General features: G+C 40.2%; 2 protein-coding genes across 6 annotated transcripts in view; one reads left to right on the top strand and one right to left on the bottom strand.

Annotated features, from left to right (window-relative positions):
* The first annotated feature begins 1,719 nt into the window (after positions 1-1,719).
* NDUFAF1 (NADH:ubiquinone oxidoreductase complex assembly factor 1) lies at positions 1,720-16,650 on the top strand. Of its 5 annotated transcripts, none has more exons than XR_013993350.1 (6): positions 1,720-2,975; positions 8,585-9,236; positions 12,232-12,417; positions 14,835-14,909; positions 15,451-15,700; positions 15,952-16,650. XR_013993350.1 is itself a non-coding variant. In XM_081048492.1 (6 exons), exons 3-6 carry the CDS (start codon positions 8,661-8,663, stop codon positions 15,598-15,600), a joined length of 987 nt encoding a protein of 328 aa, XP_080904618.1. In that variant the 5' UTR covers positions 2,849-2,975; positions 3,586-3,671; positions 8,585-8,660; the 3' UTR covers positions 15,601-16,650. The 5 variants fall into 5 exon arrangements, 3 of the variants coding, with proteins under 3 accessions (XP_080904617.1, XP_080904618.1, XP_080904619.1); XM_081048492.1 differs by adding an exon at positions 3,586-3,671 and having other exon boundaries at positions 2,849-2,975; positions 15,451-16,650; XM_081048491.1 differs by having other exon boundaries at positions 15,451-16,650.
* A 366-nt stretch (positions 16,651-17,016) lies between these two features.
* The window catches only part of NUSAP1 (nucleolar and spindle associated protein 1), a 27,260-nt gene continuing 25,767 nt past the window's right edge, over positions 17,017-18,509 (bottom strand). The window contains exon 11 of the mRNA XM_081048957.1: positions 17,017-18,488. Within this exon, the coding sequence (XP_080905083.1) occupies positions 18,395-18,488 (94 nt within the window). The 3' untranslated portion in view covers positions 17,017-18,394. The remainder of the gene's footprint in view (positions 18,489-18,509) is intronic.

Here is an 18,509-nt window from a genome sequence, read left to right as displayed (position 1 = left end):
CACTGCCAGCTCTAAGTAGTTGACCCTCATTACTTCCTAGTCTGTCTGGATTGCAGGGTGGGCTTCTCCGTCAGGAGGGATTGTCCTGGATAAATGGCCTTCGATCTCAAATCAGGCCCATTTTCTGTTGTAGGTGAATGAATGGTCATTCTTGTTAGTCATGTCTTCTACTGTAAAGTTTCTTGGCATGAATGAAGTAATCCTCTGAGTAAACAGATACAATCAAGTTACTGGACTGACAACAGAGAACTAACCCTGGATCTGTAGTGACACCACCATGACCCCAAATTCCCATGAGGTAATTTCCTTTTCTGAAACCATTTATTTCCTTTGCCAGGATCATACCCTGATCATCTTTAAACTCTGAAGGGACTCCATCAAGATATGAAACTGCTGAATCATATTAGCCTCTTGCCTGAACTATTACAATACTCTTTGCTGGCCTGTATCACTACAGCCCTACCTAAAAGTTGGCATCAAAATTGTCCTTTGTTCGCACTCTGGAGGCAGTCCCCATTCTGTGTCTAAATTTGTGCAGGTTATTGTAGAACGTATGTAGTTTATATAATAAAATCAGTACCTTCAAGATTTTTACCTTCCTGTTCAAGAGAAAAAGGTTTGTACACATAAAATGACGAATGAGCAGTTTAGTCATGTTTATAATCTAGTTTTCATTTGAACATAATTTAGTGTCAGAGTGTATAGCATAAAGAATAGATACTGGCTGTCAGAAGGAGAGTATCATTTGAAATGGATGTATTAGGGAAAGCTTTTAAGGAGAACATGGGATTTAAGGTGTGTTCTGAATAGGTACAGTCAATGTATCAATTAGGACCTATTGGCTGCAAGTGATAGAAACCCAACACAGGTTAATTGAGGAAAAAGGAATTTATTGGTGCTTTGCAAGTTGAGGAAAGACTAAATAGCCAAGCCATAGGAAGACAATAGATGCAGCTGGGCCTCAGGAACAACTAGAATTGGTAATATAAAGGCTCACCTAACCTTATATCCTCCTATTCCTGTCTCTCAGAACCTTTACTTTATCTTGCTGCAAAACTGGTTATCTTCAGTATATTAGTAGGTAGCCCAGGAGCTCCACAAGAGCCACCAGGGTTAAAAGGGCTCTTTTTCCGATTTTAGTTTGGAAAATTCCTCGGAATAACCTGATTGGCTCAGTGCAGACCAACTGCTTACCGCTGGACCAATCAGCTGAACTGGGGAGAGTCATGTAAACACCTGAGATCAAACTTTTGGGATGCACAAGAGGGAGGAATGCTGAGCAGAGAAAATATCAATTCCATTTTTGAGGAGGAATGAGTGTGGTTTAGGCAGATAGCAGCTTGGATGAGAAATTGAGGATAAGTATGGGTATTATAGATGGAGTAGGAGATTATGGATGGTTTAGAATTTATACACTGGCGTATCTGGAGGCCAAAGGAATATGGTATTTAGCTCTCGGTGCCACATTTTAAAAATGAAAATAGACAAACTGTTCTGTCCAAAGTAAGGCAGTTAATAGATTGAATGTAAATTATATAAGGGCAATAACTACCTGGGTTTCGCTGGGTTTGGAAAGAAGGAGCAGAAGATCAAAGACAGCAAAGAGAGCTCAGTAAGATTGAGGGTTGTTGAGAGGAGGGCTTAAGAAGAGAAGCCAAAGATAGCCAATGATTTCCAGCTTAGAAGGACGTTGGCTTTTACAGAAACAGCGAAGATAAGAGGAGTTCATATGGGTAAATATGATAGTTCCGTTTTAGACACACAGAATTTGAGATGCTCCAGTATTACCCACTGCTGGAACTGCTATCAAGAGGTTGGAAATGTATGCTGGAGTTTAGGGAAGTAGATTGTCTAATTGTCTTTAGATGACTCATCTGAAAGTAGAAAAGAGGGAGGCACAGGCTGGGCTTTGGAGACAACCTCATTTAAGGTTGTGGGAGAGAAAGAAGAGAGTGAAAGTGGCAGCTAGGGAAGGTTCCGGGAGGTGGGAGAACCAGGCAAGTGTAAAGACTAGAAAAGTCGAAGCAGAATTTCAAGAAGGAATAGGTCGTGGCGTGGAAACCAGTGATGGAGGAAAATTGGAAAAGGCCATTGTATTTGGTGAGGTCTTTCAGAATCCTGGGAGAAGAACGGTGTTAACTGCCAGAGGTTACAATTCATTCCAAGTCATGCTGAGAGCTTAATTCCTGCCAGCGCCAGGCTAGGTCCTGGGGACCCAAAGAACAGCGCAGTTCTGGACCCAAAACGCTCACAGCGTGGTGGAAGAAGTGAGAAGTAAATGATTAATAATCAAGATTCTATATTGAAAGTGCTTAAACAGGGGTGCGCACAAGACATACAAGCCCCGTGGAGTGGGCGACCCCACCGGGCGGGACTGGAAACGGCGGGTAGGACGGTTTGCTGTCCAGCTGCGTGGTGGGTGTCCAAAGATTCCGCGGGGGCAATTCCAGCAGAACCAGTCCTTTGAGGTCATAGACAGCTCCGGCGGCTGCGGAATGGTGGCGCACGAGGGGACCCTGGCGCCTCGGGGCGAAGGAGCGTTCGCAAAATTTGGGTCCTATTTGAAAGACGAGGGATGGATATAGCAGCCTGAAGATGGGATGCAGGAAGAAGAGGCGACAAGCTTTCCTGAATTCTCTCCTTTCTCACATAGGGCAGAAAAAAATCAGGTGTTGTGGAAACCGGGCCTTTTTGGAAGCTAGTCGGCCGAAAATCCTCAGGTCTTCGGGTTTGGGGAGCCTTGTTACTCCGTACACCCCGGCCTCCGTATTAGGCCGGAACTCTAGTATCATAGTGCCTGTTTGGCACCGGACTGTAAAAGCAGATGGACCCACACCGTCTGAAAGGCGAGGACGGATCGGGAAAAGCTGGGGACCGGGGCGGAGTCCGCTCCTGAGCCCCGGCTGCGGAGACGAGCGGGCGCCTGGGGGCTGTTGGGGCGTCCGGGACGTGCGGTGGCGACAGAGCCTTGGCAGGTAAGGGCTGAGCCGCGGCGCGGCCGGGACTGCTCCCGGACTGGAATCGGAGCTTAACGCCAGGGCTGCAGAGTTAGTTTTGACACATGCAGTGTTTCCCGAAAATAAGACCAAGCCGGACCATCAGCTCTAATGCGTCTTTTGGAGCAAAAATTAATATAAGACCTGGTCTTATTTTACTATAAGATCTGGATATATATATATATACATATATATATACATATATATATATATATATATATATATATATATATATATATATATATATATATACACCCGGTCTCATTTTACGGTAAGACCCAGTCTTATATAAATGAAACCTGGTCTCATTTTACTATAAAACACGGTCTTATATAATGTAAGACCGGGTCTTATACTTTTTGCTCCAAAAGACGCATTGGAGCTGATTGTCCCGCCGGGTCTTATTTTCGGGGAAACACGGTACTAGATGTCTGACGTCGGGCTATTTTATCTTGGAACCTCGGTTTCCTGGTCTCTAATATGGAAATAATAATGGTACGTCTCTCAGGGCTGTTGTGAGGAGTCAGTGAAAATAACACTTAGAACCGTTTCCGGCACGTGGTAAGCCCTGGCTGTACTATCTTTACAGGCTTCTGTTTGCTGCGCGCGTTATGTCGCTGTCAGAACTCACCAACTTCGGGCCGGAATCACCCGTTAACGGGTTTGACTTTATTGGTTGGTAAAAATATGAACCAAAACATTTATAATTAATTTTTTATTATTAGAGAAGTAACAACACTACTGAGGGTTTGGAAAATAGGTAATAAAGAATTATTACTCATAATCCCATCATCCTGCATGTGACTTGAAGCCTTTTTTCTTACCCGCCGAAAATATTTTTTTCTGTACATTTTTATACTTGTAATGTTAGCACATAGCAAGTTTAATTCATCCTTATTTGCCTCTTAGTAGTGTAGCTTTAGTAAGGGGTTCAGGAGAATGATTTTTATGATTGCATAAATTCCATATTATGGGCATATTTATTTTCCATATTTCTGTATATGTAGAGGTAAATACTATCAGTGAGGGAAATTTAAATATTACCTATGATTCCAGGACTTTAGATCAACTTTTTATTTTTCCTAGTTTCTTTTCATTTTTAGTCCATGTGAAAACACTATTTATATGGTTTTCATTTGTTCAGCAAACATTATGAAGCATCAGTTATGTTCAAATCATAATTCCTAAGATTACGGAGATCAGGTCAGTTAGTTAGATAAAAGTAAGAGTCTAAAATTATGTAAGGACTGTGAGAGGTATGCGCAGGTTCTTATGAGAATATGGAGGAAGAGCAATGTCAATGCCCTCCACAGTCAGAGGTCACCAGGAACATGCCCATAGTTGAACAAGTTGGGTTTATTGCTCCTTGTAGTGAGGGAGAATACACACCTTAGGAAACCATGGGGCATCTCAGTAAGAGGGTGTTAGAAGGCCTGTATTACAGACATGCACCACTTAACAGATACACTCTGAGAAATGCACCGGTAAGTAATTTTGTCGTTTGAACATCATAGAGTGCACTTACACAAATCTAGATGGAATTGCCTACTACACACCCAGGCTGTGTGGTAATAGCTTATTTCCTCTACACGACAAGCCTGTACAGCATGTGACTGTACAAAACAACACGAGATTAAATCAAGCACAAGAGAAATGGTGCAATCAAGAGACGTGGTAAACACAAGATGTGAGAGGCTGTTGCTAGTGTAACGTGGCACATTGTTTTACAGCAAACTTTTTTTTTTTTTACAAGTAGAAAGAGTCCACTCTAAAATAATGGTAAAAAGTATAATGAAGTACAAATTGGTATCACAAAATAGTCATGGGGATGTGAAATACAGTATGGGGAATATCTATAATGTAAAGATTATGTAGGGTGTCAGATGGGTACTGAATTTATTGGGGGGATCACTTCATAGATTATATAAATGCCTAACCACTATACTGTACACCTGAAACATATAAAAAGATATTGAATGTCAACTATAATTAAATATATATATAGTCACGGGATGTGAAGCACAGTGTAGGGAATATAGTCAATGGTACTGTAATAACTATGTATGATGTCAGAGGGGTAATGGATTTGGGGGCGTTATCACTTTGTGAGGGGTGTAAATGTCTAATCATGTTGTTTTGTACACCTGAAACTAAAAAACAAAAACAAAACACCAACAAGGTAACAAAACTCATGAGATTAAAAAAAATGTATAATATAGTATATATATAAGCCAACAACAAGCCCTGTTTCCCCAAAAATAAGACCTAGCCGGACCATCAGCTCTAGTGCGTCTTTTGGAGCAAAAATTAATATAAGACCCAGTATTATGTTATTATATTATATTTGTTATATTATATTATATATTATATATCATATCATGTCATATCATATCATATATCATATTATACTTGGTCTTATAGTAAAAGAAGACCGGGTCTTATGTTAATTTTTGCTCCAAGAGACTCATTAGAGCTGATTGTCCAACTAGGTCTTATTTTCCAGGAAACACAGTAGTCATTTATTATCATTATTAAGTATTATGCATTGTGTGTAATTGTATGTACTTTTATACAACTGGAAGCACAGTAGGTTTGTTTACATCAGCATCACCACAAACACGTGAGTAATGTGTTATACTATGACATTAGGATGGCTATGATGTCACTAGGCAATAGGAATTTTTCGGCTTCATTATAATCTTATGGGATGACCTTTGTATACTCCGTTTATTGTTGACTGAAACATCATTTGGCATGGGACTATATTGGATTTAGGCTTGTGTTAAGTAATTTTGGAGGAAGTAGTTAGGAGGTGGTCATTCTATGATTAGGTATCTTAAATCTTACGTAGGAGAGAATCTTACCTGTCTAGAGTGAGGCTAATGCCATGACTGGTCAAGATACAGCAGTCGCTCATATTAGCCAGGATAATAGAATGTTTGGCACTTTTGTGGTTTGAACAATGTTCTTTTTTGTGTGTGTGTGTGTGTGTTCAGACAAGATTCCAGTTGGTCTTAATAGAACTGAGGGTGTTGCTCATGGATGTAAGAAGGTAGGTCAGGGAGTTGGGCACTTTTTGGAGGGCCTTGTGTACCACTTTAGAGTTTGAATTTCTGGAAGAAATTGCTGAGTTATTATAAGGGGAGTGCTGTCATATTTAGAAAACTCCCTGTTGCTGGGCAAAGGATGGATTGGGAGAGGAGGGGGAGATCGGAGTCAGGGAGATGTGTTAGACTTGGCTGCTGAAAGGATGGTGTCCTATGGGCCAACAACAAGGGCATCACCTGGGAGCTTGTTAGAAATGCAGAATCTTGGGCCCCATCCTACACCTACTAAATCAGAATCTGTAACAAAATTCCCAGATGATTCATAGGCACTTTAAAGTTTGAGAAGCCCTTTGTTAGGGGAATTATAATAGTCCTTGTAAGAAGCAATAAGGCCTTGAACCAAGACACTAGTGATGGAGGTGGAGATGTTGTTTAACAAATATTAGAAGTCTTCTGCATGCCTGACACTATCCTGGGAAGTGGAAGTACCATAATGAAGATAATCCCTCCCCTCTAGACACTTCCAGTCTGGTGGGGGAGACTGACAAGTGAACTGGTCAGTAAACTGTAGCAGGAAAAGTGTAAGCCTGGGTTTCAGTGAGACACTGCATCCCAGTGGGGCGTGGTGGAGTTGAGTAGTAAAAGAAGGATCTTGGAGGATGTAATGGACATCTAAGCTGAGTCCCAAAGGATAAATTAGCCAGGCGAAATCGGTAGAGGGCACTCCTGGCCTAGGAGCAGTAATGGACCAAGGCCTGAAGGCCAGAGAGGGAGTACTGAGTGGCGCTTGTTGGACTGCCGTTGTTCTCTGATTGGAGCACAGAGTCGGGTGTGAGGAGGGGTGAGGTTGGAGAGATGAGCAGAAGCCAGACCTGGAGGAGTGTTGTATACCCTGTGGAGTAAGTTAGGCTTTATTCTTAAAACCAGGAGGGAGCCTCTGAAGGGTTTGAATCAGAGAAGATAAATGATGAGTTTTGTGTTTTAGGCCCTTCTAGATGCTGAGTAGAGGAAAGAAGTGGGGGTTGCAAGCCTGGAAGCAGGGTACAGAGTGCAGTGGACTAGGAGAGAAGTGCTGGTCCACCTGCTGTGGGCAATGAGGAAGGAGGGCATTCTGGGAGGATGACCTATCCTGTGTTGTAGTGAAAGCAGTTGGGGTGTTATCTCGGTGCAGACTCTTAGGCCACTGAGGCAGGTGAGCTGGATTTTGGCATTTGGGGCCCCCCCCCCTTTTTTTTAAATTAGGTTTTCAGTGTTCCATTTAGTTTCTCACTGAGTGCCATATTCTGACTAGTGGGTGAGTGAGTGTTTTTTCTCTCTCCTGGTCTTGGGCCAGGACAGGAGAAAGACAAAGAAATTGGCATTGCGTATTTTATTTCCTTTTAGCAGGAGCTGGAACAGGTAGGAGGGGGGACTATTTAGCTTTCCTGGTTCTGGTAGCACTTCCTGCCAACACTCATTAAATGTTGCTCCTAAAAGCAAAGTTGTTTTGCTAGGGCTATAGAAGTTATATTGCAAATGTTTTACATATAGAGAAGCAGTAGCATCTTGTGGAAGGATTTAAGGCCAGGGTTCTAGTTACAGCTTCTATATTGATTAGCATCGTGAGCTTAGGCAAGTTACTTCACTTGGTATCTCTTTCCTAGAGACAGGAAATATCTACCTGCCTTGTCTTTTAGGAGCTGTATGTGCATTAAATGAGATAATATGTCAGGGTGATTTGAAAATATTAAGAATGGTATTTAAATGTGGTGGTATTAGTGCTATTTATTTTCTATCTTTGAGGAGCTCAAATAGTGACTTCCAGTCAAAGCTTTGTTACCCAAAGTGTGAGCCTTGGACTAGGAGCTTGTTGGACGTGAAGAATCTTGCGGATCTTATCTGACTTACTGGATCAGAGAACCCTCTCATAGCCATCATTCTACCTGAGTTTCAGAAGAATCCCTTAAGTAGGTAGGGAGGTGTTAGCACAGTCTTACCTCTGAGGAAATGGAGGCCTCAAAAGAGCAACTGTTTTACCTGAGGTTAACAGCTTTATTAGGGTTAGCCATGTGAAATTGCCAATATTCACAATACATCCTAATAAGAGGGCAGAGCCAGGTGTCAAGTCTTAAATTTTCTGACTCCACATACAATGCACACTGTACTCCCTGTTTTTATGGATAAAGTGCTAACGTGTCAGCTTAGGTCCTGGAGTGAATTCGTTGAATATTTTATTTTAGGAACCAATTATTTCTTTAAAAATCCAGCATAAAAATTTGTTTTAAAATTGACACAACCTTTGGAAACACATACTTGAATTATTTGGGGATTGATTATAAACTCCATGAGGGGGACCTGTGTCATATTCATCTTTGTTTTTTTTCACATGGCAGTGGGATGCATTACATACAGTGCAAACAGTATTTGCTTCATAGTAGCCCTGGGTAAATGTTTATAGAATTAGAAAATAAGCTCATGAATTTCACAATGCATGGTCCCTGTTGAATTTGAAATTGTATTCATTGCTACACTGGTAACTCTTCAATGTCTCTTCTGTTATAGGTGGAATTGGGCTATTTGCTGAAGCTTCTTTCCCTGATAGCCCAGGGAGAAATTTACATTTTGACTTTTTCTTACCATGGCTTTGGTTCGCAAATTGCTGAATGGCACGTATATTCTCAGAAAATGCCCACAGCCAAGTGTTGCCTCGTGTCCATTTTTGAGTACTCGCGTTGCAGGCTATTGTTCCAAGAGTCTTCAGAAACCAGTGGCTACTCCCAGCAAAGGCTCCTCTCAGAGGAACACTGAAGAGGCTTTGCAAGGACATCACCAGAGAGAAGTTGCTTTGGATATAACTTCTCCTGAGGAGAAGCCTGAAGTTAGTTTTGATAAAGCAATTACGGATGAAATAAAGGACCATTTTAGGCGGTTGAAGGATGATATTGTGAATCATTGGATAGGGCCTGAAGGCCGCCCTCTGCAAGAGGTCTTGCTGGAACAAGCCAAGGTTGTCTGGCAGTTCCGTGGAAAAGAAGATTTGGACAAGTGGATAGTGACTTCGGATAAGACAATTGGAGGCAGAAGTGAAGTGTTCCTGAAAATGGGCAAGAATAACCAAAGTGCACTGCTGTATGGAACGCTGAGCTCTGAGGCCCCCCCCGATGGGGAAAGTGGTCGCAGTGGGTACTGTGCAATGATGTCCAAGGTTCCCAGGGTAGGTGAGGCCCAGAAACCTGTTTCCTAGTGAACTGGGGTGAACTTCACTGTATCCTGAACTATAGCAGAGACCTTGTTTCTGTAAATGAAAACGCGTGGCATCTCATCTGTATGTGGGGTTAAATAACTACTGGGCACAAGTGTAAAGTGGAAGTACAAGGGGAAGTGGTTCCCGAGGAGGGACTGCTTGTTTCTGGGCATCACTTGGGGCCAGAGCGGGGCATTGCTATGTTTGAGGAGCCCTGAGAGGTTAAACATTTGAATAATGATCGGGGGAGTTTGCATCCCGTCTTCTGTAGGCCGCAGACCCTGTAACGGCCAGGGGTTCCTTAGAGTGCATGTATGGGCAGCCTGTGGCTTTTTTTTTTTTTTTTTAACTTTTAATTTTAGAATGGTTTTCATTTTATAGAAAAAATTGCAAAGTAGTGCAGAGTTCCTGTATGCCCTCACCTAGCTTCTCCAATTGTTACCATCTTATATTGTTACAGTGTATGTGTCACAAGAAACTAACATTAGTACATTATTGTTAGCTAATTGCAGACTTTATTTGGATTTCCCTAGTTTTTCCACTAATATCCTTTTTCTGTTTTAGGATCCCATTCAGGGTACCACATTATAGTTGTCATTAGTCTCTAGTCTGTGACAATTTCTTAGTCTTTCCTTATTTTTCGTGATGATTTGAGAAATACTGGTCACGTATTTTTGTAGAATGACCGTTGATTTGGGATTTTCTGTTTTTTCTCCTGGCTAGACTGGGATTCTGGGTTTTTAGGAAAAATGCCACAGAGTAAAGTACGCTTCTCGTCACATGTCGGGTACATGCCAGCAACATGACTTATCACCGATGTGTTAACCTTGATTACCTGGTCAAGGTAGTGTTTGCCAGGTTGCTCCATGGTTACTCGTTTTTTCTTTTTTCTATACTCTGATCTTTCGAAGCAAGTCACTAAGTGTACCCTACTTTCAAGATGTGGGGTAGGGCATGGGATTAAGTTCTATCTCCTGGAAGACGTAGTATTTACATAGTTATTTGGGATTCTTCAGAAAGGGAGGTTTGTTTCTTCCACATTTATTTATTCATTCAGTAATTTAGTATGGACTCACACTTTAAGTTATAATCCAATATTATGTTATTTACTTTGTTGCTCAAATTGTTCCAGATTTGGCCGTTGGGATCTCTTGTAGGTTTGCTCCTGTCCCTTTGATATGCTTTTGAACACTTTTTGGCACTACAGGATGTTCTAAACTCATCTTGTATTTTCCCTGCCCCAACCCTAGAATTAGACATTTCTCGAAAGAGTACTGGTTCCTTTTTTTGGAGTATGGTATCAGAAACCAAGATCTGGGCACTGAGGATGCTTGTTGCTACTGGGCTGATACTACTTCTAGGACATCTCCGTGGATATAGCTAGATGTAATTTAGTGCCATGTGGTTCAGGCTAGCCTTACCCCTCTAGCTTATCTGAAACTTCCCTGTGTGACGGTGAGAAACATGTTTCCCACCATTTACTTATTAACTCAACCCCAGTATATGTGTAAAGCAATTTCAGAATTTTTAACCCATAACCCTGAGAGAGACAATTTTACCAACTAGAATACAGTGTTTATGTATAGTTTCTTTTTTCTCTAACCTTGCAGTTTCCAGTCAGAAAACTCTTTTCCAAAATTACTTAGGTCAGTTCCTTTACCTCGCTTCTGGCCTATGGCTTTTTGCAAATTTGCTGACCAGGTGTTGTTTCAGGGCTGCTCTGGATAGGTTTCCATGCCTGGCCTTGGTCACAGCCCCCAGCTGTTTGCTTAGATATTGTGCTTTAAGGAGAAAGGCAAATGTTAGGAGTCGTATTAGGCTTCCCTCTCTCCAGATAATGATGAAAAAGGTAGTATGTATTCTTTCAAAGGCAACAAACTATGCATACAAGGTTTTTTTCCAGGCCTTGAAAATCCACAAGATGGCTTTGGTCAGTCCACAGGTGAAAATAATTCTGTGGCTAGATACTCACTGTGGAGTAATGAAAAATGTTGACAACATTTAAGTGTATCCTGTCAGTCCTTGTACTAATTACTTTATGTATGTTATCCCTTTTATTCCTCACAATTTTGTAAGGTATGATCATCCCAGTTTTACAGATGAGGAAACTGAGGCTTAAATTTAGTGATTTGTCCAAAGTTATACAGCTACTGTGTTTCCCCAAAAATAAGATCTAGCCAGACCATCAGCTCTGATGTATCTTTTGGAGCAAAATTTAATGTAAAACCAAGTCCTCAGTTGGTTAGAGCGCGGTGCTCTTAACAACAAGGTTGCCGGTTCGATCCCCACATGGGCCACTGTGAGCTGCACCCTCCACAACTAGATTGAAACAACTACTTGACTTGGAGCTAATGGGTCCTGGAAAAACACACTTAAAGTAAATAAAAGTTTTTTAAAAGAAAAAGAACACAGATTTTGGAGTTAAACAGCCCGGATTTATCACTTACTAGTTGAGTGCTCAGTTTTTTCACCTATTAGATGGAGCACGATGATAGTAGGCATCTCCGGCTGTTGTGAGGATCAAATTATGTATGTAAAATGCCTAATGTAAGTTTTCAATGGATGGTAGCTGTTGTTATAAAATATCAATTTTAAAACTTGGGCCCTTTCATAGTTTTCTAATTTATGAGAAAGCATTAAGTTGCCCACTCAGGAGCCATAGGACCAAGGAAAGAAAGTACATACAGCAGTTCTTTTCCATTCAGTGACGCAAGTGAGTGCCTTCCTCATGCAAACACTGTCCTGGGCCAATCATGTCTTGAACATTACTTTAGAAACATGTAACTATATCAGTATTTTGTGCTAAAATAAGAATCACCAGCTTTATCTGCCTCCTTATGGTGACAAGAGCCCAAGGAGACAGACAAATGGCTAGTGGATCCTTTCATTGCTACAAAGGGTGATGACTCACATTTTGCTAATAGTGGAAAATGAGGTGAAATTAACTTTCCTTTCTGTGCCGTAGGGCCCTTTTGATAGAAAGAGGTCTTATGATTGGTCTCAATTCAACACTCTGTATCTCCGTGTCCGAGGAGATGGTCGGCCTTGGATGGTGAATATCAGGGAGGACACGGATATAATCCAGAGGAAGAATCAGATGTACAGTTACTTCATGTTCACCCGTGGGGGGCCCTACTGGCAGGAGGTCAAGGTAACAGCACAGTTTTTCCATGTATGAAGTCTTTTGAGCTCATGATTACATTGTAGCTTTATTATTATTATCCTCTAGGAAGGTGTGGGAAGGAAAAGAAGGAATAAGACCTAAGGAGGAGATTTACACAGTTGACTTTTCCTTTCATTAACATAAATGTTAACCAGCATATCAAATATTTTTGGTAAGGACATGGCTAGGCGCATGCTAACTCACGGGTACATCTCTGCTCTGTGCCCAAGCAGATGTTCCTTTTCAAGTATCTGCCATTATCACCTCTTCCACGCAACTCGACTTGTGTCCCTAGCTTAGTAGAAAGGCTCCCTTAAGAGGAATAAATACTTCATATTTTACAATCAAAATTTTTATTTCTTGATAGTATAAGGCCATCTTATTTGGTAAATGAGAAGCAGTGTTGAGAAGGTGAAAAATGTTAATCTGGAGGAAAATAAGTGGAAATTCAGGGAGTGAGGTCAAAGTCAAGTGCCCATTCCGGTCTTCTGACTAGTGCAGGTTTTTAATTCATAAACTCGAAAGAAAACTCCCATATTGCTTATACTTAAATCTAAGACTCATCTTTGGTTCCTTGCTCCCTCATCCCACATCCAGTCTCCTAGTGAATCCTGTCACCTCACTTCCAAAATAACACCCAGAATCTGACATTTCTAGCCATCTCTTCCACACTCACCCTAGTTCAGGCCTTTGGATTACTGCAGTAGCTTCTTTATGGATTTCCCTTTGTCCTCTTGCCTCCTTAAATCCACTCTGCACACAGCAGTGAGCTTTCTAAAGCGTAGCTCAGACTCCATGACTTCAGTGGTTTCCCCTTACAATACAATGAAGTCCAAACTCCTTAACATGGCCTACCAGGCCTCCAATACCCGACCTGTCTTCGTCTTTCAGTCTCCTTTCCTACCTCTCTCCTGCATACTGGTCCCTTTTCTATGGGTCAAACTCAACAAGCTCACGTCCATCTCAGACCCTTGGTACTTCGTGTTGTATCTCCTGGTGTGCTCTTCGGCCCGTATCTTCACCTGCTTCCTCTTTCCTGTCATGGCATTCACCTTTCAGCTCAAAAGTTGCCTCAGAGGCCTTTCCTGGTCCATCTAGCCAGAGTTGCACCCTCTAATCCAGTCACTTTCAGTAACACCACGCTGTTTAATTTTTTCAAACAACATCAATATGCAAACTTATTTTGTTCATTAATTGTCTGTTAATTGTCATCTCTATCCTGCTCCCCTGGAACGTTAATTCTGTAAATTCTGAGAGCAGGGACCCTGTTTGTATGTTCGCTGTTTTCCTTGCACCTGAAATGGTGCCTGGCATATAATAGGCTCTTGATACATATTTGTGCACTAATACATATAATTATTATGTTTGTAACACTTGTATATAAGTAATATACATATAATGAATTATTAAATAAAACAAATATTTAATTATAGAAAATTTGGAAAATGCCAAAAAGAAAAAAATATTTTGTAGAACCACTACCCAGAGATAAAATACTATTTTTATTTTAGTATGTATCTTCAGACTTTTATACTTTTTTAAATGAAAATGGCATTGTGCCCTTTTATAACATGTATATGCTGTTGTATAACATGTATTGTTCACTGAATTTTATATACAACTTTCTATTGAAATATATTTCTACATCATTTTAAATAAATGCATATTTTATTATATAAATAGACCACAATTTACTTAATCCATCTCTATTGTACATTTAGATTGTTTTCAGAGTTTTTCGCTGTTGTACCAAACACTGTGGTAGTAAACATCCTGAATTATTTTCTTAGGATATATTCCTGGCTGTCAGCTAGGAGCCACTCTCAGCTCCTAGAAGTTACCTATATTCCTTGCCATTCAGCTCCCTCCACCTTTAAAGCCAGCAGAGAATCTTCCTCCCCATCACTGAATCCCGCCATGTGGCTAGTCTCTTTCACCCGTTCTCTTTATGGACTCACGTGATTAAGTTAGGCCTACAGAGGACAATCTTCCCTATATATAAGGTCAACTGATTTAGGACCTTACTTCTGCAGTTTCTTCACAGCAGCACTTAGCTAGATTAGTGTTCAAATACTTGGAATAAGGTATGTGTACACCAGAAGGTGGAAATCTTGGGGGGCACCTTAGAATCTTACCACAATTGCCAGCTGCCCTCTAAAAGAGTTGTACTAATTTGCACTTCTACTAACAGTATACAGGTGTGCCTGTTTCTCCCCATCCCTATTTTTCTATTGGGTTTCATCTTTTTCTTATATGTCTGTGATCTGGAGACTAGCCACTTGTCATAACTGCACATATTAAATAATTTTAGAATTAAATCTAAACTGTTATTCTTTTATTATTGTAATTGCAAATGCTTTGGTTACTTACATTCAGCTATGAAGTAAATGGTTTCTTTTTTTCAGATTCCTTTCTCCAAATTTTTCTTCTCTAATCAAGGAAGAATCCGGGATGCTCAGTACCAGCTTCTGCTTGACAAGGTAACATTTTCCTCTCCTTTCACTTAGAACTGTATTCTCTTTAGTGAAATAGAACTCCTGTGAGGCTGAGTTCGGTTCATTTTGAAGGCTGGCAAAATGAAAAGTGAAAATTCCTACTCAAGGCCACCCCTGTAATACCCAGACAGATGCTGATTCAGACCTATTCTTTGAGTCAAACCCTCATCCTGGAGAAATTTCATTATGGTCTTCTTTTCAGCATGCTATATTTTATTTTAGTTTTAAAATAAGAAAACAGTATTAAGAATTCAAGAGAGTGTCCAGGCACTTCCGTTAGTGACCCACATTGTTCTCTTTAGTCGTAAGTGGCCCTACATTAAAGAGAGACATAGAATGTGGAAAAAGCAGCCCTGTACTTCCTCTTAGAATTTGCTATAGCATATATGAGAACTATGATATACTTGCTAAGGGCTGACAGTGTACAGAACCAGCTATAGTAATGACCTCATGGAATTTTAACATTCTAAGAACATCAGTACGTTAGTATATGTGATTTTGATAAATTTCTCTATTTTGAATTTAGATCTCTTCTATTGGATTCACCCTGGCTGACAAAGTGGATGGTCCATTCTTCCTAGAAATAGATTTTATTGGCGTGTTTACTGATCCAGCCCACACAGAGGAATTTGCCTATGAAAATTCTCCAGTGCTTAATCCAAGACTTTTTAAATAGAGATCACGTGGTGGTTTAGTGTCTAAAACTAAGGGTGGTAGTATCCATGATGACCCAGGCAAAATAAAGTATTTCTTCAATGGCATCCAATCAATGGCTGGTATGTATTCTCTAAGACAAAGCTAAATGCTGCTGCTAACAGGTACCATATAGAGGGAAACAGCATGAAACCAGTTTCTAAGCTGTACCTTCATGTAAAGAATGCAGGTACTGCTGCAGAGGTGCTATGTAAATAACTGTTTTTGGTTAGAATGATTCCTGTTAGAAACAATTCCTACATGAGTAGGTGGTTTCCAAAGCAGAGTCTCTGAGACGACTGTTGATGGCCTTCTACCTCTCTATTCCTTGTAGGTTTCTTCTGTTTTCTAATCCATCTTTGAGGAAAGGAGACCGCAGAAAAATATTAAGATACTATGGAAGTCACCAAGAAAAGACATACCTACTCTTAGACAGCTTGGGCTGCTATAACAAATCACAATAGGCTAGGTGGTTTAAACAACAGACACTTACTTCTTACAGTTCTGGAGGCTGGGAGTCCAAGATCAAGGTACCTGCACATGTGGGGTCTGGTGAGTGTCCACTTCTTGGCTTGTAAACAGCTGCCTTCGTGCTGTATCCTCACATCGTCTCTTTTTCTTACAAAGGCACTAATCCCATCATGAGGGCTCCATTCTCACGACCAAATTACCTCCCAAAGCCCCATCTCCCAAGTACCATCACATTGGGAATTAGTGTTTTCAATGTATGAATTTTGAGGTGACAAACATGTCCATAAACACCTAGAGAGCTGGTCTGCCAAAGATGCATAATCCTTACCAGTTCTTGCTTTATAGTGACTTTTAAGTTAACCACTGGAGAAACTAAATCAGGTATTAGACTAATGTCCCCAAAGCTTCCCCAGTCAAAATTTTAAGTATTACAGAGATTGCATATACCAAAAATAAGACCTTCATTGACAGTTTAAATTGATCAATTCTTGTCATCTCAGAGGAGGTAGGAAACTATAATGTAGTCAGTATCCTGAGAGCCAAGTTAAATAGCATATACAAAGGCTCATAGCTTTTCCATCATCTTGGCCTAATCTATTTTGTATATTTTCTTTTATCTTTTTAACAGCTTTATTAAGGTATAATTTACATAAATCTGTGTGTTTTAAGTATACAGTTCATTGATTTTTAGTATATTTACAGAATTGTGCAGTCTTTACCACAAGCTAATTTTAGAACATTTCCATCAGCCTAAAAAGAAACCTCAATACTCCTTTGTAGTCACTTTTCATTCCCACCCCCAACCCCCAGTAACTACTAGATTAGTAATCTACTTTTTCTCTATAAGTTTATCTTCTTTGGATATTTCATTTAAGTAGAATCATACGATATGTGATCTTTTGTGTCTGCCTTTTCACTTAGCATAGTTTTTGAGGTTCATCCATGTTGTACCATGTTATCAGTACTTCATTGCTTTAGTGCATGTTTTTTAATCCATTCATCCATTGATGGACAGCTGGATTTGTCTCCACTTTTTGGTCACTATTATACCGCTATAAATATTTGTATACAAGTTTTTGTGTGGACGTGTTTTCATTTCTCTTGGGTATATATACCTAGGTATAGAATTGTTGGGTCATATAGTAGACATATATTTAACTTTTTAAAGAAACTACCAAACTGTTTTTCAAAGTGGTTGTATCATTTTACCATCCCAGTAGCAGTGTATTTGAACAGTTACCCTGAGGTTTCTTGATTGATCTGATCTCTGCCTCTTGATAGCAAAATCTGCATTTATTAAGCACCCAGAAGTATGTCATATTCTGTGGGTTCATATAGGTATAACAACAAGTATAACAATCTGTACAAAAGGACACGGTCATTTCCACTTGGGGTGGGAGTGGGTGGGCAAGAAAGGATGCATGAGGGATGTAAGCACACTCTTGTTAATTTTAGCTGGTCACCTAAATCTTGGAAGCTAATTATGTTTACAAAGAATGAGTCTACCACCATGAGAAAAAAAATTTATTTATGAAAATCTTAAGCACTACAAAACTCAGAAGCTCCACTTAGGTGCAACAAACATGGAAATGATACTAAGCAACGCTAGTCTTTCCCATAAATTGAATAAGATTTAAGTTTGACAGAGCATAGTTATCCTTAAAGCAGCACTCCTCAAATTGCAGTATGGCCCTGTGTATTTTTAAATAAGCAAGGATAGAATGAGCCATAGTTTTTAAGAATCTATTGAGTGACGGATGGCAATTACATGAAGTGACCTGAACAGAGGTGCACATAAGCTTGAGCACAACACTTCACACAGGTAAAATACTGATGCCATAATCGACCCCTATGGCCCACAGATTCACTAAGACTACTAGGTTCTCTAGAGGATGAAGTGACAGTTTTTCCCAGCTTACCCTATTCATAATACGTTATTGTTCAATTTCTACTAAAGCCTGTGGTACAACTAGCTACCATCAGGCTTTTGCCTAGAAGAGAACTGCAGTTTCGTTCATGTTAGCTCCAGCAGAGGAAACTTGACATAAAAAATTTGGTCAAAAATCTATAGAAAACTGAATTGTACAGGGACTTAGGTTAAAAACATTTTGCAGAATTTGTGAGCTTTAAGGTAATAATATCTTTTCAGAGTAGCATGTGAAGAACCTACCAACACTATACATTATAAACAAAGTTAAGAGCAGAAAAAGATCTCGACTAAAGTGGGGAGGACAGTATGAAAATATTTACAAAAAAAAAAAAAAAGGTTCAGAATAAAGGAATATTTACAGAATGCTAAAAAGCGATTAATCTGCAGCCATAATGAGGCCCCTCCGAGCTCCCAAAACCTTTGCTTTCTTCTCCTTTCGTGCTTGCTCATGTTTCTTCCGTTGCTCCTCCCTAAGAGGGACAGATACACGT

This window comes from Rhinolophus hipposideros (genome assembly GCF_964194185.1).
Source record: "Rhinolophus hipposideros genome assembly, chromosome: 5".
Taxonomy (NCBI): Eukaryota; Metazoa; Chordata; class Mammalia; order Chiroptera; family Rhinolophidae; genus Rhinolophus; species Rhinolophus hipposideros.
Note: the sequence above shows the minus strand (reverse complement) of the source record. Positions and strands in the feature narration are given on the sequence as shown.